This window comes from Triplophysa dalaica, chromosome 14 (assembly GCF_015846415.1).
Source record: "Triplophysa dalaica isolate WHDGS20190420 chromosome 14, ASM1584641v1, whole genome shotgun sequence".
Classification (NCBI taxonomy): domain Eukaryota; kingdom Metazoa; phylum Chordata; class Actinopteri; order Cypriniformes; family Nemacheilidae; genus Triplophysa; species Triplophysa dalaica.
The window spans coordinates 8,241,051-8,268,005 of NC_079555.1; the positions used below are offsets into that span (position 1 = coordinate 8,241,051).

Consider the following 26,955-nt stretch of genomic DNA (forward strand, 5'->3'; position numbering starts at 1 on the left):
GACAGAAAGGAGGGGATTAGACGGATGAATCTCCGAACGAATCATTTGAGAGTCATTCAAGAGGTAAGTGGGACCTTAACCATCACAAAATATTTACTCTTTAATAGATAAATGTATAAGCGCTTATATCTACATGTGAATATATTACCTTGCTTATGTCTGGCTCTGATTTACTAGAGCACATTGTCTGGAGTTCTCGGATTAGATCAGTCTCATCATCAGAACAGAGAGAAAGACCAACACTAACTCTGCAACATACATTCACAAAATTGAGTTCATGTTTATTGAGTTAACACTGCCATCTGCTGGCATTATGAACACACACACGCGATACAACACAAACCTTGCATGATTGGCATTTGACATTTGGTCATCACATGAATTAGCCAGAGACACTACGTAAAAAAAAGAAAGTGAATTATTGAGACAGAAAATAGTATAAATACATACAAAATGCCTATTATCACTGTAAAAGAGGTAAACTGAACCCTGTGTTTCTCACCTTCTCTAAAGGAACAGCTAGAGCTCCTCCCAGAGGCGGGGCTTCCTTTTTTCCGTGGACTAGTGTTGGCTCGTCTCCAAGCACTGCTATCACGCCCTTTTCTGCCACCTTTCCTGTAGGAGCCAATAGAGGAAAGAGGGAAACATCCTCCCTGGAACTCCGGTAAGAGCCTGTCAATCTCTAAAGGTGGGTATAAAGTTGTTTGTTACTAAAAAATCTAAAAGTCCAGATGTTATGTTAGTACAGTTCGTAATGTAAGTGCAATACTTCAGAACTGCTTATGGTGCTTTACCTGATCTAGAGAGAGGGCATTCCTGCAGCACGGCTTTATTCAGAAGAATATTCAGAGCCGCTTTGACTACAGCTCTCTGACCCGGGCTGAGACCGCTGTTGTTGGGAGACCGTCGCTGCGAGGCCGAACGCTTGGTTGTTACTCTTGATATAACAGCATCCTCGACACGTGGAACTATGACTGCATTCCAAAGCCTTGCCAACCATCTAAACATATACAGACCAAAAAAAAACACAAATTGTAAGGGTTCAGTGCCCTTACAAAATGCCAAATTATTGCTTCGCCTGAATTTACTTTGGAATGGCCTGGGTCTTTTCTAGATGCACAGGGCAGGAGAGGAAGACGTAAGGGCCCAGCAAGGCCTCAGAGGTCCCCAGACGTGACAGACATGCATTCAGCTGATGCCACACCGAGCAAACCCAGGAAAGGGCTTCAGGTACAGGCTCATCACATGTCCAGCACCGCCCCTGAGTCTACAGGGCCACAGAAAGAAAAAAACACAGTTAACAGCAACATTACATACCATATTTAAATTCTAGGGATGCACGAGAAATTATCGGCCATGTCGGTATTGGCGATAAATTTTTAATGTTATAAGTATCGGTTGATTACAAAATGTAGGTTAGATATATAATAGCAGATAAATCATTTCGTCCTTCAGCTGCACGCTGCTCACAGTTAAAATACTGTACAGTATAATCTTTCTGTTGCGATCGATTCACTTACGGCTATTAGTAAAACATTGTTGATGTATGTACAGTGTGTAACAAGTGTAAAGTAGGCTTGGAATGCATATTATGTTGGTTGAATATCTGGAGTTTCTGTAACAAAAATAATTTCCCTCTGGGATTATTAAAGTACTTCTGTCTGCCTGTCTGGTACATGGTTTTCAGGGGGAAAAGAAGAACTAATGGTGACCTGGTTTTCTGCATTGAATGTTTTCAAATAAAAGCCGGTGTCCACTTTTTGCCTTTTGTTTCAGTCTTAAGAAATTTTATATTAATATCTAGATACTGTATATCGGCCAATATATCGGTTATCGACTTCCAATGTTAATGAATTATCGGTTATCACTATCGGTCAAAATGTACATATAGGTTCATCCCTAATAAATTCGCAACATAATGCCATTCGTACACAAAACATAGCTTCACATGGTATAACAAGAAAAAAATGTTAACAAGAACATATTAGGAAAAGACACCTTAAAAAAAAAGAGAAAGACGAGAATAAATAAAACTCCAAATAAAATGATTGAGAGCTACCTTAAAAATACACTAAAGTTAACAAGTCACATATTCATTGTTTATAAATATTTTTTCTCAATTTAGATTTTTTATAATTTTGTTAACCTCACCTAAAAACTTTGGGATTTATGTTTTGACTAAACAATTCCAAAATAAATTAAACTATATCGTATCGCTCCTGTCCTTCTGAAAGCTAGTATCTCCATTTTTGTCATTTTTATTTTTGCAATAAATCATTATTATAAGTAACACTTAATGTTTGTCACTGGGTTTCATGAATACCAAATCAATAAAAAGAATTACAAAGTGCTTGCCAATTTAGAATTCATAGTATGTCATCATTTAAAAATATTTTTTCCATTTCCTGAAAAACAACAAATTTGGACATCCAAGGTTTTGCAAGGACATCGACGATATATAAATAATGTCATATTTTAGCTTTCTCAAAGTTTTCCCAATAACTTGTTCTCTTGTTTTCCTTTGTGGTTCCAAGTCATCCATTTCATTTTTTTTTATAAAATTGTAGTTGTTTCGATGTTCGAGATTTCATTATTGAATGAATCAGCAGACACACTCACTCTGTGTTCTAAACATACTAAACGATCTGAACTAAATTTAGAGCTGAATGGCTATTCTGGTTGTCTGTTGGTCTTCCCTGTGGTTCATTAGATAATGGGCACAGCTGACCTTGTGAAGGAGTTTTCTTCGGAGATGACGTCCCAGCATGCCATTGAGGGGTTCGGTGTCCCAGCGCAGCTGAACCCAGCGAAAGTGCTGCTGTAATCGTAGCTCAGCACCCTGTAGGCGTGGCTTGGCCACCGTGCCAATCAAAAAACTCTCTTCCCGGAAGTAGTATAGCCCATCCTGACCTGCCAATCAGCGCGAGGAGAAATATTTTTCCTCATGTCTCCTGCCAACAATCCAGCATTGCATTTGCATTTAGATCTGAAGAATTTAACCCTGCGCACAAGTCTTACCATGGTTAAGGGAGACGGAATAGACAGATCCACGGTTCTCCAGGGCTTCACACAGGTCTCCCAGTATGTGGTTGAGGGAATGGGCTCTCTCCAGACCTTCCAGAACCACCACTACACAACGCCCTCCGCTGTCATCATGCAAAGATACCAGGAACCCTGATAAAACAACACAGTCAAAAGCAGACAGCGCTTAAATATTTTATTGACCCTAAATGTATTTGAACACGCTTAAAATTTAAAGCAATATCGTTTGTTTTGCTCCTCGTCTTACGTAATCATCTATGAAAAGTGACTCCTTCACAAAAATGCTTCTGCATGACAGAAGAGGGTCTTACCACAGTTGATGAAGATCTCCAGCAGGTTCTCTTTAGATAGACCCTCATCGATCTCCACCCTGATGACATCACAGCCAATCCCATGAGCCTCCTGTCTGTGCTACAAACACACACAACAGGTGCATCATGACAGATACAGATGAAAGTCTGCAGTACACAGTATGCTGGAGTTTTACTGCACTGATGGTCTTTTACGTATTAAAAGTTGGCCTTTTATTTATTTAAACAATTAATTTTTATTCAGCACTACACAATTAAATTAAAGCAGCACTTTGTAGTTTTTAAACCTTAAAATAATGTCAGGTCGGTTCACACAGAAGAACGCGACATGGTTTTCCAAACAACATTTCTGCATTCGCCGGGTTCTATCAGCTTAGTAAACAAATTCACGTGTATTGCGCTGCCCACAGGAGAGTTTATATAGCGACATTATTTTTAGCACTCGCAACAGACTATTGCTCTCATCAACCACATGGGGGAACCGTGAGCAAAGGTTCTATAGTGTTGCTTTGAAGCGACTTAAAGAAAAACAAAAATATAAATTCTGTCATGATTTAAATCTGCATAAATTTCTTTGTTCTGATTAACAATGCTTGTTACAGGTCTCGGCCGCATTCACCACAATAGTAGGAAAAATTACAATGATAGTCAAATGTGCCCCGGAACTGTTTGCTTTCCTACATTCTTCAAAATATCTTCTTTTGTGTTAAAATTTTTTTAGCAATTTTTCCTACTATGGTAGGAAATGGTATTTTGTTTTATTACAAGCATTCTTCCTAAAATCTTTCTCTGTGTTCATCAGAACAAAGACATGTTTACAGGTCGAGGTTGAGTAAATGATGACAGAATTTTCGTATTTGGGTCAACTGTTCCTTTAATACTTTATTATCACAAAAATGTTGTTGCCTATTATTATTATTCTACATTTAATACATGATGGTTGTCAGGACTTACCTTAATATAATGAGAGATCTGGTTGGCGATGTACTCCTGGAAGCTTCCCTCCAGCCCGTGCAAGATTACGGTACGGTACTGTTCCACCTGTCCATGAGCAAAAACACAGGCATTTTATTGTCCGTTCCAAATTTTATTTAGACTTGATTTAATACAGGCTTGTTTACTCAAGTGTGTCTTAGAGGGGGTTTTGTGTTCTAAAATGACTGCATGTTGATGTACATGTGACTTGTGTTATAAACACAAAAAGCAACCACTGGTCTAGTGTCCCAAACTGCTCTGTTGCTAAAACCAGGGGACTGTTGCATTAAATTCATCCTTCAAGAGTGCTTTTACGTAGTTTTGAGTCGGTTAGCTTACCAGGCGAACATAGTTCTGCAACAGCTGTAGAGGTACCAGAGAGTCATACGTCATCTCATCCAGAGCCAACTCTGACAACCCTGACAGAGAGAAAAATCATAGCAGCCATGAGCCATAAATCAAACCTACACAGTCTATCAAAGAGCAAAACACACATGGAAGGCCATGAGAGATCAGGAGAGCTGTGTGAAATGGATTTGAGCAAGGGTTTCACAGGGCTGTTATGATAGAATATTCTAGATCTCGGCTTAACATTAGAGTCATGTGATGACAGAAAGCACAGCGTGGTTAACATTAGAGAGTGGAACTTCTATCACTGGAGGAGTTTTATCAAGAGATGCTAGCGGGAGAAACATGAAAGAAATAGTTCACCCAAAATGAAAATGTTGTCATCTTTTACTCATCCTTTTGACATTTCACACATGTATGACTTTCTTTCATTGGAAAAAATATATTTTGAAGAATGTTGGTAAAAAACAACCGTAGAAAACCGTTGGACCAACGGTTTTTGGTTACCAACATTCTTCAAAATATCTTCTTTTGTGTTCTGCAGAAGAAAGACATACAGGTTTGAAATGAAAAGAGGGTGAAGTAAATGATGAAAGAATTTTAATTTTTAGGTGAACTGTCCCTTTAAAAGGTAGTCCCAATTTGTCTAATTTAGTACAATAACAAAAATTCAATATGTGAAATTTTATGATTTATATGAAACTGAATTAACCAAAATCACTTCAATGTTTCAGACATTTTTTTCAACTTAAAAAAAAAATCACTTCAAATTCCAGGCAGCATTACTTACCTTTAAGATGTATGGTGATACGTTGACTTAGACGCTTGCGTACAAGGTCCCAAGGAGACTGAGGCAACTCTTGCCCGAGCAGCCAGACGGCATCACCTACAAAACACACAGCCGACAATTTAGCAAGAGGAAGACCCTTAATATAGAGAAGCACACTGGAGCCGTGTGGATCTGCTAGAATTATGTGTTCACATTACAGTGAAATCGAATCTTTACTGACAGGAGAGCTTTTGGTAACACTTCAGCATAGGGGGCAATTCTCACTATTAACTTCATCTCGAGAGCTTTGAAAAAGAAGCTTTACGTTATTTCCACCCCAAATCCTCTCTTAATATTTCCTGTCTGTCTGTCTTCTCATATTTTCTGTCTGGAATAACAGATACTCCTCACAATGCCCTCTGTAAACCCCATCACTTCATTCTGACATCTGCTCTTGTGTTTGAAAACAACTTGTCTTAAGGGAGAAGTTGATTGTAAACAAAGAAAGAAGTGGTGAAAGAAATGGTGTAGACGAGCAACAGAGTCCGGTGGGGTGTGAAAGAGATAGGTGTGAACTTGGAGAAGGCTAGTTTATTTTCAGTAGGCCTGCATGACAACCCTCGGGTCGAGCCAAGCTCAATTAGGCCCCCGTCCCATGTCCTTCTCTACTTGGCCCAGCGTGACGTTGGACAACACCCAGAACGAGAGCCATTTTTAATTCACGCGCACTAGTCCCAGTGTCAGCACAGAGCTCACATGAGTAAATAACACCACATCGTTTGTGTGTGTGTGTGTGTGTGTGTGTGTGTCTGTGGTGTAGTATTTAATGAACCAGCTTAGCTTTTAATACCTGAGGTATCTTTCCATATTCAGATGTTTAATATCACAAATAACACATAGGCAGATATATTTTATATACATATATTGGGTTATACAGGCTTAATGCCCATCTCTTTTTTCAGGAATCTATGACAACAGTGGTTTGAAATTGCTGAGGTGGGGAAATTAAAACTTGAAGTGCAGCTGTTCTGAAGGCCGGGGTCGTCCGAGAATAGCCAGGGCAAACGTGTCTTTTGCTTAATGCCTTTTGAACCTTTACCAGTGTAAATGTACATCCAGAGGAGACCAAGGTTGTATGTGAGCGAAGCGGAGTGAGAGCATTAATATTTCTCGCGGAGCGGAAAGCGCCTAAGCCTGAAAAATAGCACAACTGCAACGCCATGCGCGTCAACTACAAATGCCTCATCCATTTGCAGAGGTGCGCCGGTGACAAGAGGTTTAATACAGGCTCATTTCAGAAAGAAAAACATTATAACATTTATATTTATTTCTCTTAACTCATTCGCCGCCAGTTTTTTTTTTTTAAAGTTGCCAGCCTACGCCAGCGTTTTTAACATTTTCACCAAACTTTATTGGCTCACAGCAGAGGTGTGGGACTCGAGTCACATGACTTGACTCGAGTCACAATTTTCAGGACTTGCGACTTGCTTGATTGAAGTGTGAAAATGACTTGACTTGACTTTGACTTGAGACCAAGTGACTTGAGAATAATTTCATAGTTCGAATCTGTTAACTGTCTACATTTTTTTATACTCACAATAACAACAAAACGTTTTGTGCTGTAAAATAATGAAACTAGTTCAAATAGAAAACAATTAATCTCAGATTATGTATTACGTATGAAACGTGCATATTGCGCGTCCACCGGAGAGATGACGATTAAGCATAATAACTTAATCACTGGGCTATATTAACATACATTTTATTTATATTCTGCCGAAATTAAAAAGATCCGTTCATTTTGATAAACAAGATTCAAGATCGAAGTCAATAAACTAGATGCAAATTCCCTAGGCCTACTGTGCACTTTAATTAGCAGCACAAGTATTACAGCGTCATATATTTAAAACATATAATAGGCAGATTTTCAGTCACAATACTTAGTTTATAAGCTTCATAGCCTGTATAAATGCTTACGTCATTCTGTCTGATACAAGTATTTCCATTTCTGTGTAGACCGTTTCAATTAAATTGAATTCGATTTTATAATGTATTTCAAATTGGATTTCTTTCGTGTAAGCAACACTTTTATTTTCAGATATTAATGTTGCACAGATATGCATATAATTCATATATAGCAATGTGAATAAGAAACATAATGTATGTAAAGTTCATCTTTTCCATGCAAAAATAAACATGTATCGAAAAAATTTGCCTCGGTTTATTTTAGTACTGCGACTTGACTTGACTTGAAACTTATCAGGACTCGACTTGACTTGCTTAGGGTGAACCCTTGACTTGACTTGATTTGTCTAAACTGTGACTTGAGATTTGACTCGAGACTTGATGATCAAGACTTGAGACTTGCTTGGACTTGACCATATGTGACTTGAGATTTGACTCGAGACTTGATGATCAAGACTTGAGACTTGCTTGGACTTGACCATATGTGACTTGAGATTTGACTCGAGACTTGATGATCAAGACTTGAGACTTGCTTGGACTTGACCATATGTGACTTGAGATTTGACTCGAGACTTGGTGGTTCCTCCCAGATTCCACTCAGAACAATCATTAAAAACCGCTAAAACATATACGTTCTAGGTTATGGGATTCAGTACTTTTTTCCCAAAGGTGTGTAATAGCGCCACCTGCTGTACAACAGTATAAACTCTGATTGCCCTATAAATGTTTTTTTTATTGACCGCTGTGAAAGACATTGTATCACTTACCCATTCTAATAGCTGCTTTTCAGAAATAAAACATAAATAAATCTTGATGTCATGCGGCCGACAAATGTGATCACGGGAGGACGCATGCAGCCTTCGAAGACGCAGCTACTTTGTCCAAGTTTATAAAAGTACATTGTAAAATGCTGTAAAGATAGAGGATTTGATTGGTCCGTGAGCGAAGCATACATTCAATGAGCAAAATATTGAGCAGAGCGACACAACACTTTTCACACCCATCTCCCGTCACCCTCCCGTTTTGTTATTTGTCCGGTAAAACTCACGTTTTTCAGTTATTTCTCCTTTGAAACTCCAGGACCGACGGGAACCAGAACCATATGCTCTCACAGGATGAGGCGCCCTTTGGTAGGCAAAATTAAAAGGAAGCCGCAGTGGAGTAGTATGGAGAGGATTCACATCACCGCTAAAGGTCTATTAAAGGTGTCATATGACTCGAATACGTGTTTTTCTGTGTCGTTGGTGTGTTGGTATAGGTTGAATTTATTTTAAATACCTCCTTTAGTTCACTTTAGTTAAAAGTACCTCACCCTAAACTTATTTCAGTTTATTGCTGAAGCAATCATTTCAGATTTACTTTATAAAAGTTTTGTAATTAACATAAAGTTTAAGGTTTTAGTATGTTAGGTCAACATTTTAAGTAATAAAAGGCCAACTACAGCAACGATATGCTAAAAGTCAACTAAATATAAAAAAAAGTACATAAAATCTTCTGGGTTTCAACATATCCATTCACAGTGTAAAACACAAGTAACTTTATTACTAAACTTTGCATATTACGGAAACACTAAAAGCAGAGTTGAACAACTGTAATAATGCGATTGTGAATCGCAGTGGTTATGAATGTGTTTACCTATAACAACAGAGGCCACACTGTCAGCCGACAGTCCCAAAGTGTCCACTCTCCCCAGTCCTTCCTGCAGCTCCCAGCTCCCACAAACCAGCTGCAGGTGATTGGTCAGCAGGTCACTTACACTCCGGGCTAACTCCTCCCAGCTGGTGTGACGCTGAATTGTAACTCTGCCAATGGTGCAGCCGTCCTCCAGGAGATCCACGGGGCAAAGACGTCCAGGTGAGCTCATGAGCACCTGAACAACCACCGTGTACCAGCCTAAAGCAGAAAGAAGAGCAAGGCTGCTGTCAATCAAACTTCTACTTTATTAATGATATTTGAACAGTTCACGAAGAGCTAGACCCGTCCCTCCTTCAAACCACACTCACCCAGGTTCTCAAGCAGGTTTTTGCAATCGTCTGTGGCAACATCATGTATGGTGCGGTTGCATTTGTCCCTCTTCTCCATGTCCTGTTGACTCTGGTTACATAAAACCTCCAGGCATTTCTGAAAATCGCAAGATATTTGAGCGTAAAAGCTATCCATTTGTGTCTCAGGTCCATTCTTTTGTGTTCATGAGTGTACCTTGTAACCCCTGGATGCAGCAATGTGGGCAGCAGTCCAGCCGTCCTGGTTACTGTGGTTGAGGATGTGACTGCCATTGGTCACGCCAGGGTGTGGAAGCTCCTGGCTGGGGTCTGTGGGAGACACGGGGTGACCCAGCTCTGGTTTAGGTGATGGGTGGTGAAGCAGGAGCCTCAGAGGGTCCACGTGACCTGAACTGACCGCAGCGTGTAGAGCTGTGCAGTTGTCCTATAAACCACAAGTGTGAAAACATAAGCATACATAATCTATTTACCCACACACACATAATGAAAAAAGTGCAACTTCACAACTGAATACCGTCTTGAGTTTACAAACTCCCTGAATATTTTTGGGCAAGTAAACAAGAACAAACTGAGAAATCCGGGGCATTATTAAGTGTTACTAAAACGGGGAGCATAATTACATTCAGAGCAACACAGAGACACCAGCATGCCCACACTCAGCTGTTAAAGTAACCATGGAGATGAAAGAAGGAGGATGTGTTTCCTAGCATGTTCGAAGATGCAGAATGGAATTGACGTTTTGGAGACTGTGCATGAGTGGGATCTCACTGTGGTGACATGTGAACGATCCGCTCCTGCGTCCAACAAAAGTTTCACACACTCGACATGCCCCTGCTCACAGGCCAAGAAGAGAGGGGTCCCTCCACGAGAATCCTCTTTCTCCACATCAGCTCCACACTGGACAAGAGCTCTCACACACCTGGCAATGAAATATCAGTTGTGATTGTCATTAAACAACACATTTGTACACACAATAACACAAAGTTTGAGAAATCTCTCAGTGGTTTGGTGTCCATATATGGAAGTCAATGGGGAGGATGTTGTTTGGTTACCAACATTCTTCAAAATATCTTCTTTTGTTCTCTTCAGTGAAAATTAAATTATACTGGTTTGGAATGACAAGTGGGTAGGTAAACAACAACAAGAACAATCATATTTGGGTGAACTATCCCTTTAACATCTGTCAATGCATTTGTGCATCTGTCACTAGTGCAACTTCTCTTTTTTCGTACATTATCAACGAGCATGTTACTAACATACAGTACTAGATGGTGTGCATGAAGTCGCAAATTCAGAGAACCTTCCACCAACGACAAGAAGCCACAAGAGACATCACTGCTCTCAAAAACGCAATAAAACCGGCAGAGAAACTCCTCTGTGAACCACAATGTCACATTAGCAAACAGGACAGCGGTGAAGACTCACCCGTGGTGACCATTTTCGGCAGCAGCGTGTAGTGCGGTAAATCCCATTTCATCAAAAGAATCAGCAGAAGCCCCTGAAGTCAGCAGCATATTTAAGCAGTCTGTAGACGAGACATAAAAGTACATATTTAAATAAATCTACAAGACCTTCATGTTCATGTACACAAGTCGTTATTTTCTATTCGAAAACTTTGTAATGTCTGTAGTATTTGCACGCGAATGTTAACACCAGCTGAGGAAGCCCATGAACTCTAAAGCACAGAAGGGCACGTTTCAGTTTTTTATGCATATATGTGCTAATGTTCACAGCACATACCTGTGTGTCCGTTTAGAGCAGCAGAGATCAAGGCAGAGGTTAATTCATGTTGATGGTGATGAATATCCAATAGTGGATCTTGGTTAAGCAGCATAGACAATAAAGTGACATTTCCCTGGGAAGCAGCTTGGAGAAGAAGGGTTTGCCCGTCATCCAGGGGGACGGGGTCACCGCAGGTTAGCGAGGGAACTATGGAGGGACACCAGCCTGGGAGGGTTCAAGCAACAGCAGTAACTAGTGAGGCAGGGCTTTGGTTGTGTCAAAATGTGCTCTCAAAACATTAACCCACAAATGACTTCATTGGTTAAACTGTACATAGAAATAATTTAGGCAGGTGCCAATAAAACAGTACTGACCTGGCCAAGAATGTTCGATCCTTCAGAGAAAATTATATCATTGCTGTACTTCTGAAACCTTTTCTTTTTTTGTCATACATCATTTTTTTACCCTTCCTTAATGTTTGTCACTCGGCTTTGCAATTATTTAACCTAAAAAAAGTATTAAAAAGTGCTTGTCAACTTTGTACTTTTTAAATGATTTAATTTTGTGTTGTCAAAGTATTTTCTATTGAAAAACAAGCGAATTTGGACAATCCAAGGTTTCGGAAGGACAGCGACGATGTTTAAAAAGTTTGTTCTGCCGAAAATACAAACCAAGCCACGTTCAGAGGGTAAATGTTTATGTAACGTACACATTTTGCAACAACAGAACTGAATTATTCTACGTAGAGAGTGCATCTGCAATCCACCCTCTACACTACTCAAATCATTTTTCAAGTTAACTTTATTTGGTTTAGGTCATGTTAAAGACAAAATAATGGAATAAATCAGGCAGCGGACTGTTTATGGCACATTCATTGAAGTCATGCATCATAAATCAAGTCAGTTAAACCAAACAGCCTTAACACAAAGTAGATTTTGGCACACACGTCAATTAGACAACATTAGGAAGATGGCAACTACAGCCAAGAAACAGATGAAATTTGACAATGCAACGAATAAATCGCTACCTACGTACAAAAGTTGCATTGTGGATGTAACTAGTAACTACTAATCTGTGCTTATGCTAAAAGCAGTTTGTAAATGGCTTCGTCTCTATGGATTCTCTATATTCTATTGTTAGTGGAGGGGTTGAAGTGAGAGATAAAAGAAATTGGGGCGGTTTCATTGAGGCCTAGTGGAAAGCGCAAGAAAACTGTGTCTTTGGGTTAAAATGGGTGGCAGAAAGAGCAGAGGAGCCTCATAGAACTGCCATGGCCGTGTGGCTGCAGAGCAAAGGAGAAAAGTACTCATTTTTAGCAATTTGGAACATTAGAAATGACATTTTGCTATCGATGCCTCTCAAGAGCCACCGCATGGATTAGTCTCTAGCGACGGTGAGAAAGAGGATTCTGGTGGAATACTTGCTCGGCTTTCACTGATGATTACAACTTTCTCTGGTGCTCTCACAGAGCTTTGAGGACGCCTGTAGAGACAGGGCGGTATTTCCAAATATGAGAGAACTAAAGCTTCTGACAGCGTTTCCAAGAAGAAACTAACTGTGTTTGGAGCTATCACATATGTTCAGCTTACAAGCTAACGTGTCTCCAATAAACAAGATTCTGCATAAACTAAACACTGTCAAAGGTCAAGGCTTTCACTTTAGATTACCATCAATACTTCCTATATAAAACCATCCAGGCTATTGTGGATAAATGTAGAGATGTCTATAAAAAAGTGCAATGACAAGATATACAATGATATTTAGTCAGTTGTCAAAGAACGTCCAAGAAACCATTGAATGAAATGTTTATACAACGGGTGCAACAATAATACGTTTACAAGTTTGTTGAGTAAAAACAAGACAGACGATGGCATGAACGTGGTGATGTGGTTATAGAGATATTCTGGGGAAATAGGTTAGTTGTGGAACACAGGAGAACCATGCTTTAGGTGAATGGGTGGAAAGGGAGAGAGCAGCCTCTGGCATCAGCTTCAGAATAGAGAGGGTTATAGGAAAGACCCCTAGAGATCTGCTTTATCAAGAACGGATCAAGATGTCAACCTGATCTGGAACTAAAAGTGCTTTGGTCGATAAACAAAACTGGCTTTACCAATGTTCTTATATTGGGTACTTGTACTTGCTATCCTAGATTTCCTGCAGGTAAATCTGAAGAAGTATGCATACTCCTCTTTCCTCTACGTGTGTGTTCTCCTCAGCTAGGACTCACTGAGGTCCTTGCATCATTATTCTTGCATCAAGAATGAAAAACAGGGAAGTAGAGAGGAGAAGCATTGAAAGCAAGGTTGAAAAACATAGCACCCTTTTACCTGATGCTGCTGCCAGGGGGCTGCCCAGGTGCTGGGAGCAATGGGACGAAACACTAGCAGGGTTTATGGAGGGGCTATTGACAATGGCTGTAGTGGAAGAGGCGGTGACAGGGGGACACTCCAAACATGCTGCTGATGGCTGGGGCCTCCATGGCCAGGAAACACCCACCTGTGAAGCAGTCAAGGCTGGTACCGTACCTCCCAAATCTATGGAGGGTTTTGGTGGAAGCTGAGGGGTGGGAGTTGATTTGGCAAGGCCCACCCCCAGCCCTGTTCCTGGGGGCCTGTTGGGTTCACCTACTACTTTGATTGGTGGATGAGGAGGGGATGGCGTCTGGGATAGTCCTGGTTTTTTGGGTGGGATAGGGGGTGGGTTACCCCTATCGATACGGGCAACAGTTGGTGATTTAAGGCCTATCTGGGGGTGGCCTAAGCGGCCAGCGAAAGGCCCCCCTTCAGAAGCGGAGTGTGGCAGTCCAGGCCGAAGGGCTGCCGGGGGTCCCCCTGCCGGCGGGCTCGTGAAGCGGGAAAGAACCTGCGTGACTGTGTGGCGCGCCTGTTGCTTGGCTGCAAAGTTATCCCGATTTGTAGGAGAGAGGTCCCTTGAAGGAGGGCTCTGGTTAGCTGTTCCGTTTTGGTCCTGCTCCGAGGCAGAGGGTTGGAATTTATAACGGGCTGCCTGGACGCGGGGGCTGACCCCGGTTGGCAACGTAGCGGACACACCATGTAGAGCGGTTTGGCCTTCGCCCCCATTTTCGGCCAGAGAGCTTCCGTGGTGTAGCCCCCGACCTGCACTGGAACTCTTAGGAAGGTTCATGCTGGCGTAGTTGCTGCCCGCGGGCTTCACAGGGATGGTGAGCGCAACCTTCCTGCCCCCCTCATTTTCTAGTGGTGGGTCTGTCTGAGAATAGGCAGACTTACAAACAGCTGCCTCAGTGCCAACGGCCACAGATGCCACAGATTTGGGTTTAGTCGGAGCAGCGACGGGTGGAGTTACTGGGGCATCTTTGCATCGCTCAGTTCTTAGCTGTTCCACCTGCTGGCGCAGACTGTCGCTTTCAACCCGCAGCTCTGCAGCACGAGTTTCCTCACGGCTAAGCCTAGCACGTAGCTGGTCTCGTTCCGTGTCGAACTCGGCTAGCTGTTTCTCCATTTCCGCCTCCATCTGTTGGCTACGGCGGCGCTCAGCCGCCAGCTCCTCCTCCAGTCGCCCCGCGGAACGGCCGTCCTGCTCAGTCCGGGACGAGAGCTCCTCGAATCGCTGGTTCTCTTCGACCACCCGAGCCGCTAGCTGCTTGCACTCGTGTACCAGTGACATCACCACGTGCTTGTTTTTCTCTCGCTCATCCTTTAACTGAGCCGACAGCTTTCTGTGCTCCTGCTCCAGGCTCTGCAGCTGCAGTTTCTCCATCTCAAGCTAGACACAGCGGCGGGAAATATGAGACTCGGAGGAAGCAGATAACACACACAAGACAGAAAACATATCTGACAAAAAATACTTTAGTATTACATAATAAAAGTTAAGACTCTTCTTCCGACAATTACAGTTAAAAAATAAGAACAGTTAAACTAGGAGTGCCTGCAAGAAAAACAGCTTTAAACATTTCATGAATTTACGCTTGTCGCTAAGAGTGAAGCCCTACACACAAAGCTTTTTTGCATGTGTGTTTACTAAGCCACATAGCTGTCAGAAAACTAAAAATGGCACTAATAAACTCAACATCTATTTTGATCTCTGCTGGCTTCATTAGTTACACCTTCTTAAAGTAGGTCAGGGGATCATACCCAGGAAAAACATGAGGTCAGGCGCTGGCTGGTCTGACAATTTTATACTTGACCTTTGAGTTATACGTAAAATAAATTGTCATCATTTACTCACCCTCAATTCATTAACATTATTTTCTGCAGAACACAAAAAAAAGATATTTTGAAGAACGTTGGTTACCAAACAAAACTGGCCCCTATTAAACTTTTCTCAAAATATCTTCCTTTTTGTTCCACAGAAGAAAGATTCATATACACGTTTTGAATCACATTGACGGTGAATAAATATGTCAGAACTTTTATTCGTGGGTGAACTATCCCATGAAAGGAGCAATGTGGAGATTTTAGCTGCAACGATGTCGTCACGTTTTCGCTTCTTTGCTGAAGAACAAAACGTATTTAAGAAACGTGCTCTGTAGAACAATTTGTCCGTTTAGGGCTACTATTGAAACAACATGGTGAATTCCATTCCATATGTAGATAAAAAGAACTAATTTTAAGGTAATAAAAATTATCATTTTGGAACATCTTTATACACCTCTGAAGACATAGTTTTGTCTATTATATTGCAGTTATATTTCAGTCAACAGATCCTGAAATACACTGGAACTTTAAACGCCTTAGATTTCAATGAAACACTGTAGTAAGATTAAAAAAAATACGGTGGCCTAAGAAAATACATATCGCTGTTAGAATATGCAGCACCATCTAAGCACGCACAACACCACTGCATCATGAACATCATGACTGATAATATATAAGAGCTGCTGCATTTAACTACCATTGCAATAGAAGAACTGTCACCATAACAACAGAGCACCAAGTGTTTATTACTGGAACAAAGTGTTCAGTTATCTCTTCTCAAAGACACAATGACATATAAATACTAGCTATCTGCATATACTGTAAAATGCATCCTGTAACATACAATATCCTTAAATATAACTGAACCCATGGTGGTGGGCACACTTGATATCTGGTGTGCAGAAGTGTTTAAGTGCTGTGCAGTGATGGGTCAGAGGTCACCAGCATGCCTGTGGTTGCTTTTAAAACTCAAGGACTGTTTTGATATCATGTAGCTCATACTGTGTATAGCCTGTAGCACTAGCTCAAATTGTGTTTTATAGATGCACGGATGCGTCTAGCAAGACGTTTTAGAGCTTAGCATCTATTTCTCTCCTTCTCAAACACCTCTTCTTCCTCCATAATGTCATTGCTTGCCTGGCCTGAGGCTTACACTGTACAACTCTGTCCTTCACGATTGTTGCTTTATCATGGTGTACCACGTGAACCCTGTGAGAGGTTGGGTAAAAGCCAAGGCAGAGTGTGCAACTTAAAGATTTTGTATGCCAGACTTGCATCTAAGTAGATGAAGATTTTTGGGAGCGAAAGAAATCTGTCATGATGCACAAAATCGTACACCATGTACAATCCTTTCATTATCCCTGGAAGTTCGACTGGACTTTGCTTTGGTTTAAAAATCTTGATTTCCTGTCATCATCTGTGCCAGTACAGCATTAACAAAGATGGTGTAGACATTTTCAAATTTATGACTAGACACTTAAAAACACATACACAGTTACACACTAGTGTAATATTCTTAGAATAACAAGGATACAGCAGCAAACCTCTGACAGCTAAATTAATCATTCAGAATAGAATACAGAATAAGACAATACTTATTTCTTACCTTGTTTAACACACACACACATACACACAATGAAAAGCACTGAATTTGAGGTCTTACCCTCTTCTGTCTGCAATCAGCGGCCGAAAGCTGGGCAGACATCCTCTCTTGCATCTTGCGGCAGTGAGCCATAACAGCTTCAAGGATGGTGATGGGATTCGAGCTAACAGCCCTGCGGTCCTTCGTCCCCGTTCCCGACTCAAAGTCTCTCTGCAGGGCGAGGAACGGGTCTGTCAGACTGAACTGCCCATACCGCTCCTGTAGGAACACCTCTTTCCTTCGAGCCTGTGAAGGAAGAGAGACAAATCCAATCAGACCATGTATGCAAAGATATATTTAAAAATTGAAAGCAGCAAAATATGCTGAAATTTTGACTGATATTGTAAGTTTCATGTGAGCACGATCGGTGAATCCACAAAACCGCAAGATGTAAATACAATTCCTAGCATTATTGTAATGGCAAAGTGCTACCCGTGGGACTCTGGTAAAGCATTGTGAAATAACATCAAGCAATTACTGCACATACATTATAAGGAGATGCCTGTATAGTCTCAACAATGTTCAAGACATGTGAATATGACAATTCACTATATTAATTGGGTGAATGTTATTAATAAAACGTATAACAGCACACTTTGACTTTATATTCAGAACTGATAATACAGCCGGCCATATTACACTCAAACACACAAAAGATACTGTACATCACTCTATGATAAACACAGGTGAAGGGCTGCAGCAATTATTAGAAAAGTTTTTTTAAAGATGAAGTTTGTTTACTTTTCTGTTTAGCTATACTAAGATTTAATTAATACAGAAAGTATGCAAAAAATCTCATAATATAAAAAGAAACATACAGTGCAAATACACAAATCATAACTCAAATATGCATTTGCATACCTTTACAAATACTAAATATCCATTATATCTCTACCTATACGGAAAAAAATGTCCAATGTATTCCAATTTCAAACATTTATTAGTATGTGATCAATTTAAAATGGAAGGTTAATTAAAATTGTATTTAGATTTAAAAAATGGTGTTATGCCTGGTCGCAATGTAAAAATGTTAATAACTTTTAAAAAGCCTCTGCCCAATAAATACATAAGCAGTGGATTCAATGAATAATTTCACTATTAGCTAGTGCTCATTTACCATGGCCTGCCTTTAAGCAAAACAATTAGGATTACAGACAATACATCACCTGATTAATATTCATAACCCAAGCCGATAGAATTTATAATGTGCATTATAGATATCTACAGTGCAGACATTTTTCAAAAAGTTTCTATGCACAAATGCCTTTTCTGTAAAACACAGATGCAGTAAAATGGTTCCAGTACATTATGAGCAAATTTGTGCCCCCAAAGCATTCTTCAGTGTCATGCAACCCACTGGGCTGATCTACAGGCTCCATCTGCCCAGGAAGAGCAGTGCTAGAAAATGAACACGCAGCTCAAATGGGAGAGCTAATCTACGAGTTTGCACTCTACATGGTATCCCTATTTAAAGCAGCCTGTGTTCTGAACGCATAAGGACAGTGTTAAGAGCACAAAGCATCCTGGAGGCTAATGCCCTCCGAGTGCTACTGCCTCACCAAAGAAGGATACAACCAACCACACACAAACACCAGGATGACTCTCATTGCGATCGGTTTACTTCTCATTGCGATCGGTTTACTTCTGCTATGTATCACAGCTTTCAAGGCCATACAACTTCTCTAAGTGAGTTGCTTTCAGTCCACTTAACATGAACAAATGATCAGCACCGGACAAAACCAGACCTGGCTTATTTCATTATGAGCGCAGTCTGCAACATAAGTGGGGTAGAAAAATTAGAGGCAGACGCGGATAAAAGGAACTTTTACGGACGGATAATTTTTCCGAGAGATTGAGGGAGAACGTGCCATACACTTGCCTTGTCTGTGTTGTTTTAATAAATGAATTATACCAATTGGGTGATGGCATAAAAACAACTGTTTAGTGAATCCTACCCTGTGTGTCGTAAGTTAACTTCAAAAATATTGAGTTCAATTTCTGCAATTGGAATAATAATGTGTCTTAACAATCCTAATGGTAACTGCATACATAATGCAGGAAGCACAGCATGAAAGACCGCACATTTAAACCATACTCCTCTTACACAGACCAACAACTGTGAAAAAGCTTGTAAACACTGCAAAGTCTCAAGGAAAAGAGAGCGAGGGAGGAGGGGGAATAGAGAGCGCAAGAGTGAGATCTAAAGAGATGAGAGTCTGGAGGCGAGAGAAATGTCGGTGTGTCATGGCAAATAGAGAATGAAGGCTTTTGAGATTCTCAGCCATCTGGCACTTTTCTCTAGACTTCCACAAATCTCTTCTGTAATCACCGGGGCTGTTGTCGTCACGCCTCTTCCATACGCACTATTTTATCTGTCTGTCAAAGGAGGTCAGGAGCCACGTGAAACCTACTGTGTGATATCAAGAGAATACAAAGACCCTGTTTAAAGTAAAGGTAAAAAGTAAATTTCTTTCATAATTTATTCCCATTCATGTTAATGCAAATCTTTCTTCTGCAGAACACAAGAGAAGATATTTTGAGGAACGATGGTAACCAAACAACATCGGCCCTCATTGACTTCCATTGTATGAATGCAAAACAACCAAGACATTTCTCAATATATCTTCTTTTGTGTTCCAAGGAAGAAAGAGTCCTGTACAGGTTTTGAGGGTTAGTAAATGATGACAGAATGTTAACTTTTGAGTGAACTTTTGAAAATCCAATTCTTCATGATTTGTCACTACTAGTTTGGCTGTGATTCAAGAGGCTGCGTGGGACAAAAAACCCTTGTTTAAACTATACAGACACATTCTGCCAGGTCTTGTGCAGAAGTATGGAGCACACAGGAGTCCTGTTGAAGTTCAGGCAGGTCTTTGGTATTATTAGCATCAACCTTTATAGGCACGCGCTGGCTAAGTGAGGGGCTTCAGGGCAAACTTCCAAAGAGGAAAAGACCCTGAAAATGATCAGAGGAAGAGAAAAAGACTTTGTTCTTAGATAACAACACTTAAAAGTCACTTCGGTGTCTTCAGTGTGTTTTCAACAAGCTTTAATTATTTAGAAATGATTCAAATTACTATTATGATATGACCATTTTTCCATCACATTGTCCGAGACTATTCTCTGCCATTTTTAAAAGCACAATGTTTAGGGGTCTTTCTTATTGGCCATTACTCTTGGAGGGGTGAAATAATGAGTGCATTACTCTATATTGTGATCCCAAGCTGAATCCACTGCAACTGACAAAGTGAGTCTCTATGGACACCCACCATCGCAAACCCCCAAAATCTGCTGTGGACTTCAGACAGTACCCCTTAGACCCATTAAACTGACTCGTAGAGGTTAACCAATGAGTGAGGCTTTTGTGTGAAAGAAAGTGGCTTTTCTATACCGCTTCTGTTTGAGTCTGAGTGTGTCTGAGAACTCTCACAAGGGGCCTTTCAATTAGAACTACACAGAGCTGACTTTATGGTGTAGGGACTTCCGCAGCTCCCGTCTCCTTACCCGAATGCAAGATGGAAAGGCTTCAGGTTAATGGAGGGGAAGAGAGGACAGGATAGGGATTTAGTCTTTGATCATCAAAGCTCACTTTGTGACAGTCCCATTGGCTTGAAACACAACATCAAGACAGAATGTTCCTTCTCATGTCTCATTTTACTCTCCAGGTCATTCCATGGCTGGTTGGCTGTTTCTGGGGCAGATTACGTTGACTCATGTTGACAATCAGGCAGCAGGGCTGTGCGATATTGAGGAAAAATGTGATATGCAATAACATGCTAAATAATGCGATATTCGATATACGATACAGTATTTATTTTTCTAAAATCAATTTAAATTGTATTAAAATATATTTAAAAAATTCTATAACCAACATATGTTTCACATTAGCTTAGGAAAAAGAAAGCATCACTACAACTTCTGAAAGATTGCTGAAAAATACTGCCATATCTTTGAGGTGCTTCTTCGTCAGCAGCAGCTGCGGATGTCTCGGGATGGCTCATCTTTGCTCGCAATGAAAGCTTTGCGACGCGGATTGTTGATTGATTTGCATTGGAGTACATGCACCCTTGCATTTGCATGCAAACCATTGCAATATGCATATTGCGATATGCACATTTGCGATATTGTTAAAATTATTGCAGGCATCAGGCAGCATAACATATGGCATGAGACCTGTTTATTTTTTATTTATTTTTTCATGAAAAGTAGGACACTGAAGGATTTATGGGTTTGTATCCAAGGAGACGGGTACGAGGAGGGCATGGGGCCCAAAGGGGGATCCAGGCAATCGAGCAGGTCCCTACAGTCCCCCATACCAACTACCACATGTCACCCACACTCTCATATAAACTTCTTGAGCTTTGATCTGACCCATTAAATATAATGCTTTCCCCAAATGCATTCCTTACCACAACACTGGTCTAGTTTCTGCTGAAAATGTAAGCTTACTTGTGACAAAGTAATAGAAATTGTATTCTCATGACATCTGTTTAAGCAAAATAAAGCCTTTAGCTGGTAGAAACGACAATACTGCACCGTTTGTTACATTTCCTATTAAAAGCATTAATCGAATTAGGGAGGCACTGCTGAGTGGAGCAGAATTGTACCAACAGGGTTAGACACAATCAATACCAAACAATTCAGGAAATGAGGGAAGCGTGCTCTTTTAATTAGATGGCGTCTATGATAGCTATCCAACAGGGAATATCAAACTGAATGCAGAAAAGCATGCGTCAAAAACAGCCACAATGTTTGATCTCTTATTGACAGGGACACAAGTTCAAGAAAAAAGGTTTTTAAATAAGACTAACTAACAAAGCTTCCCCTGAGAACAGACTCTGCTCAACCCAAAATGATCCTTAATACCTGAAGAGTTCTAGGTTATGCTTTAATTGACAGTAATTGTAAATTGCAGCATAAGCTCTGTTGCAGAAGTATTCTTTTAGAGATGTATATATCAACTGAGCAGCATTATCTTCTAAAGATATCTCTTCTAAAACACATGTCAGATTGCTGTTTTTTCCTGATTAACACAATCTAGAAAGCATGAGGTTAAAGAAATGGTCACCATTTCCTTCCTTTTAATTTCATTGCAGTCTAGGAAAATTCTATGAGGATCCTATACTCTTTTAAAGGTCCAGTGTATGAAATTTAGTGGCGTCTAGCAGTGAGGTTGCGAACTGCAACCAATGACTCACTCCACCACTCCCGTTCGAAGCACTTCGGTGGCTGTCAGAATACATACTTAAAAGTCGTCACATTTCCGCTTTCCTTGCAGAAAGAGATAACGATTTTACGAAACGCGCTCTATGGAGCAGTTTGTCCGTTTAGGGCTACTGTAGAAACAACATGGCCAATTCCAGGCAGAGAACCTGCGGCGTATATAGATAGAAACCTAATTATAGGGCAATAGAAACATAACGCTTCATTACGTAATGTCTTTATTCGCCTCTGAAGACACAGTTATGTAAAATATATTGCATTTCTGTCAATAAATCCTCCAAAAAATTACACACAGCACCTTTAAGGTTGAAACTTTACAAGCACACAAAATGCTGTATACAGACATCATTTTGTAACATACTGCATACAATTTTTACTCTTTCAAAGCCAGCATTACCACAGATCATAAAGTGAAGAGGATATGTCATAATCCTACACAGACATGTAATTCTAGGTCATATTCATATTAGATTCTCCACACACACAAACACACGCACACAGACTTCCCTTTGGGATTAACTTTGGATGAAAATTCTCTCATGCTTCTGCCACACAGCCCATATGAACCAATACATCTCCTGTATAACCGAGCAACAGAACCTGGGTCTAACCGGGCTATATTTAAAGATGAGGAACTTATTTGATTTAAAAGATCCAGTGAATGAAATCTAGCAGCATCTAGCGGTAAAGTTGCGAATTGCAACCAATGGCTCACTCCACCCCTCCCTTTCGAAACACTACGTTGACTGACAAAGGGTTAAGATGTCATCACGTTTTCGCTTCTTTGCCGAAAGAGATATCGTATTTACAAAACGCGATTTCAATTTGTCCGTTTAGGGCTCCTGTAGAAACAACATGGTGAATTCCATGTAAGTGGATCTGCGGTGCATCTAGATAGAAATAGCTCATTCTAAGGTAATAAAAACATAACGCTTCATTATGTAAGGTATTTATATATACCTCTGAAGACATAGTTATGTATATTATAAAACATTTCTGTCTATAGATCCTACAAAAAAATGACACTGGACCTTTAACAACGTACACATAATGTTCTCATACGTTATATAAATGTTCAGTATGTGAAGTAATGATTCAGAACCAATCCTTATTTTCCTTTCCATCAACGCCAAAACAACATGGCTCAAATATTTCAATTCAGATGATTTCTTATATAAACAGGTCACAGCAGGGGCTCGCTGGCATTTACAACAGCAAAGCGCTACACCAGGGAAAAAGAAATGACGTCTTAAATTCTTTGAAAAGCAGGCATTATGCAGGCAGAGGGTGAATCAATAAGTCAAGAGAAAAGCCAAGTAACCCCGGCGTGTTAGAATGACAATTGCCTGTTAAGTATACATTGGGGTTTTCACACAAACGAAACCATACATTTACCAGGATGCACTTAGAAAGATTAAACCTCGTGCAATTGTTAACCACTGCACATAAACCAAGACGACCACTGATAGGCTGAGAAAGAGCTTACACTACGACTAATTTACAGTGTATTTATGAGAGAGCATGGGGTGGCACTATAAATCTGTACAGAAGTCACCTTGCTTTAAAGCTAACATTTAATGCCACAGGCTTGAAAACATAAGAACTGGTATCGGATCCAGACACCAACAAACCCAGCAGGTCCCTTTTTCAAGACACTTCCCCCCCACATATACAGTAAGCAACCAAGGTGACTATTTATAGTGACATCATTACATAAGCAAGGTATACACACTTTAATTATTTAACACAGCTCAACGCATGATGTTAAAGTGGGGGAAGGTTAGTGGGTGGTGGTGGGTTTGTCCTCCTTAAAGCCATTGAAACAGAATTGAAAGGGTTTGCGTGCATTTCCGCCACTAGATCGACAGGCACTGCTGGAACGCTAAAATTGGTCAAGGCTCTCTAATGATGCTTGTGGCCTATTTAAATGGCGCTCTCACATTTCTGAGCGGCGCTCCGCAGACCGATCTATGAAAATCCAATAAACGTGCAAAACCCGCAGTCTGCACGAAGACATTTGAAGGCAATTTTAAAACGAATAATCGCCCTGGATATAAAAACGCAAAAGAAAACATTCTTTTCTCATACAGTCTGTGTCATGTAACAATTCCGTACAGGAATAAACAAAGCGTATGTTCAACAATAAAAAAACAAGAACGCTTCAGATAATGCTGAATATAGAAATGGTCTGTACTACAATAGGTTTGCTACAAGCATGCACCATATGATGAAGCAGCTCCATTTTGAGTGACAGCGTTTCTTTTTCTCATACAAGCACAAAATGGATGACAGATTTTTAATGAAGGTGATTCCTAAAAAGGCCGGCGTATTACACCACATATTGCTCTTTGTCTCTACTTTACTGCATGGTAAATTCTTGCATTAGTGCAGCAAACTAATAGGACTGTAAAATATCCTTTTGAGCCTGAGGAGTTTAATTCCGCATGTTGTTTTTGCTAAGACATAGCAAGCTATTTATTTTGAGGATACATTTAGTGTACTCTGAGGGGAAGAGAGAGTCTGTGCCATCTTCTGGCTTGATAATAATTCTCCAACACAAATAGCTTAATAACTCAAGACAAGAACCCAAATAAAGAGTAAGAGACCTTTACAATCCAAATGATGGTCTATTTAAATCCCAACAGAGATTTCTAAACCATATCTGTATCGCATCTTGAGAGAAAAACTGAGGTCTTTGTGAAATGTAATGGTGACAGGGCTGAAATCTCCAGAGAGCCTGACGAAATAGAAGGACAGGAATGGATGAGGTGAGGAAGGAGGCTGGCAAAACACCAGGAACTGGGTCTGAACGAAGTGGCTGTCCTGCCTTTCAGCTCTAAGTAAGAAATTGCCGAGCCTCATCCACAGTGACATTTAAAGGAAGATTCAGTTGCTTCGTTTTGGTTTGGCTGGTAAGCTTTAAGGTGGGACGACAGTGCTTTAAGAGCAGTTGTGGTGTGGCTTAGTGGTTAAGAAATATGGCCAACAGAGGTTTTAGGTTCTAATGCTAGGAGCCTCTGACCAAAAAGAAGCATTTAAATGAAAAATATTTTGAGTTAGATTATAGCCCAAACAAAAAACAGAGGAGTAAGGGAATTTAACGTTTTGGACAATTTAACCAAAATGGTAAAAGTTACAGTAATTTTATATACATCCAGTAGTGTATTGGACACTGCTATCGATGCATGTAGCTAAAGATTTGATCTGTAGGACTAAAGAAATAAAAACTCTATCATCATTTATTCACCCTGATGTCATTTCAAACCTGTTTCTTGTGCAGAACCCAAAATAAAATTTGAAAATTGACTTGCCTTGGTTTTGTGTCCATAAAATAGAAGTGAATATGGACCGGTGTTGTCGGTTACCAACATTCTTCAAAAGATCTTCTTTCGTGTTTTGCAGAAGAAAGGTTTTGAATGACTAGAAGGTAAATGAACGGCATATTTTATTTTTGGGTAAACTATCCTTTTTAAACCTACAAACTATTTTCTCACATGTGCACTAGTACGAGATTGCCAGAGCGAGGCAGATGTGTGACTCAAGTGCTGTGTCAGTGGGCAAGCAAGGACGCTTACATTTCCACCCTCAAAAGACTATGAACAGCAATTTGTATGCTAGCAGAATCTGGGCTCAGTCTTATTTCAGAACATCGTCATATCTCTGGGACGGACAAAACAGTCCCAGAAGGGCACAGAGGCCTAACTGTGTCCACGACACTCCAAACCCGTCCTGCACACGTCTCTCACTTTTTTTAACAAGAGGACTTTCCATATCTTAAGCATAGAACAATATTCAGATAATGTAATCTTTACGATAACTCTTTAAACTTGATAAACTGCAGCGGTCTAATGATACACAAAGACTTGACAACATGTTTAATTTGCTGTCACAGAAAAGAAAGCCAGCAAGCAATGGAGGAACAGTCTGTTCAACATGCTGTAGATTATTCACCTGACAAAACATTAAAAATCTGCTTTCAGATTTTCCATACATTTCCAGACAAACTAATTCGAGGAAATGTTATTGGACATCATTTTTAGCATAGTACAGTTTGACATTTTGAACAGACTGTTCCTCCACGCCTGGCAGTTTTATTTTCATTAAGAAAGAAGTTAAACAAACCATCAACTCTAAAGCTAACTGGCATATTTTCTATACTGTGTACTGTATCTGCCACCACTTGAAAAATCTAGCAAACATAATTTCGAGGTACTTATAAACAATCTAGATTTTTTTTGCACTGACATTCCTACTATTTCTTATCTAAAGCGAATGTGGAATTGTAATGGCTTACAAATAGATTATATTGGGTTGTTTTGCTAGACTTTGAGGGCTAAGATTTCTATGATAAGCTTTAATCTCTCTAAAAAAGATCCCTGTGGAGCAGCGGCTGTCAGATCAACAGGGCTGATCTTTAGCCAAAAATAAAGGCAAGTTAACATGGTGCCCATGACCTGAACGCTCACACAGCCCAAACACAGCATTCCCTGCCACCGTGCCATCACATTTAACAACATTACATTGAAAATGGCACAACCAAGTTTGCGCATCCTCCCATCAAGCTCATTATTCAAAGTATATGAAACTAATTTTCCAATTGCTCAGACTTTTACATTTTCCAGAACTTCTCTTTCTCTCCTCTTCACTTGGACGGCATTCAAAGGTTTGGATTTCTGCTATGAGTGCACTTGTTCAGTGCTCTTCATTGGCGAGTCTTGCTTAAACATTCAGGATAAGAAAGGCCATTAGGGCAACAGCGAACAAAATGGCTGACTCACAT

General features: G+C 40.3%; 1 protein-coding gene across 1 annotated transcript in view; it reads right to left on the reverse strand.

Moving 5' to 3' along the window:
* cttnbp2 (cortactin binding protein 2) overlaps nucleotides 1-26,955 on the reverse strand; it is a 37,180-nt gene that overhangs the window by 3,169 nt on the left and 7,056 nt on the right. Inside the window, exons 3-21 of the mRNA XM_056765645.1 lie at nucleotides 16,974-17,198; nucleotides 13,463-14,879; nucleotides 11,154-11,360; nucleotides 10,839-10,938; nucleotides 10,182-10,332; nucleotides 9,610-9,837; nucleotides 9,414-9,531; nucleotides 9,046-9,303; nucleotides 5,467-5,562; nucleotides 4,668-4,747; nucleotides 4,308-4,394; nucleotides 3,354-3,453; nucleotides 3,019-3,174; nucleotides 2,729-2,910; nucleotides 1,089-1,267; nucleotides 795-1,000; nucleotides 503-682; nucleotides 344-395; nucleotides 149-248 (exon numbers count right to left, since the gene is read on the reverse strand). Of these exons, the coding sequence (XP_056621623.1) occupies nucleotides 149-248; nucleotides 344-395; nucleotides 503-682; nucleotides 795-1,000; nucleotides 1,089-1,267; nucleotides 2,729-2,910; nucleotides 3,019-3,174; nucleotides 3,354-3,453; nucleotides 4,308-4,394; nucleotides 4,668-4,747; nucleotides 5,467-5,562; nucleotides 9,046-9,303; nucleotides 9,414-9,531; nucleotides 9,610-9,837; nucleotides 10,182-10,332; nucleotides 10,839-10,938; nucleotides 11,154-11,360; nucleotides 13,463-14,879; nucleotides 16,974-17,198 (4,122 nt within the window). The remainder of the gene's footprint in view (nucleotides 1-148; nucleotides 249-343; nucleotides 396-502; nucleotides 683-794; nucleotides 1,001-1,088; nucleotides 1,268-2,728; nucleotides 2,911-3,018; nucleotides 3,175-3,353; nucleotides 3,454-4,307; nucleotides 4,395-4,667; nucleotides 4,748-5,466; nucleotides 5,563-9,045; nucleotides 9,304-9,413; nucleotides 9,532-9,609; nucleotides 9,838-10,181; nucleotides 10,333-10,838; nucleotides 10,939-11,153; nucleotides 11,361-13,462; nucleotides 14,880-16,973; nucleotides 17,199-26,955) is intronic.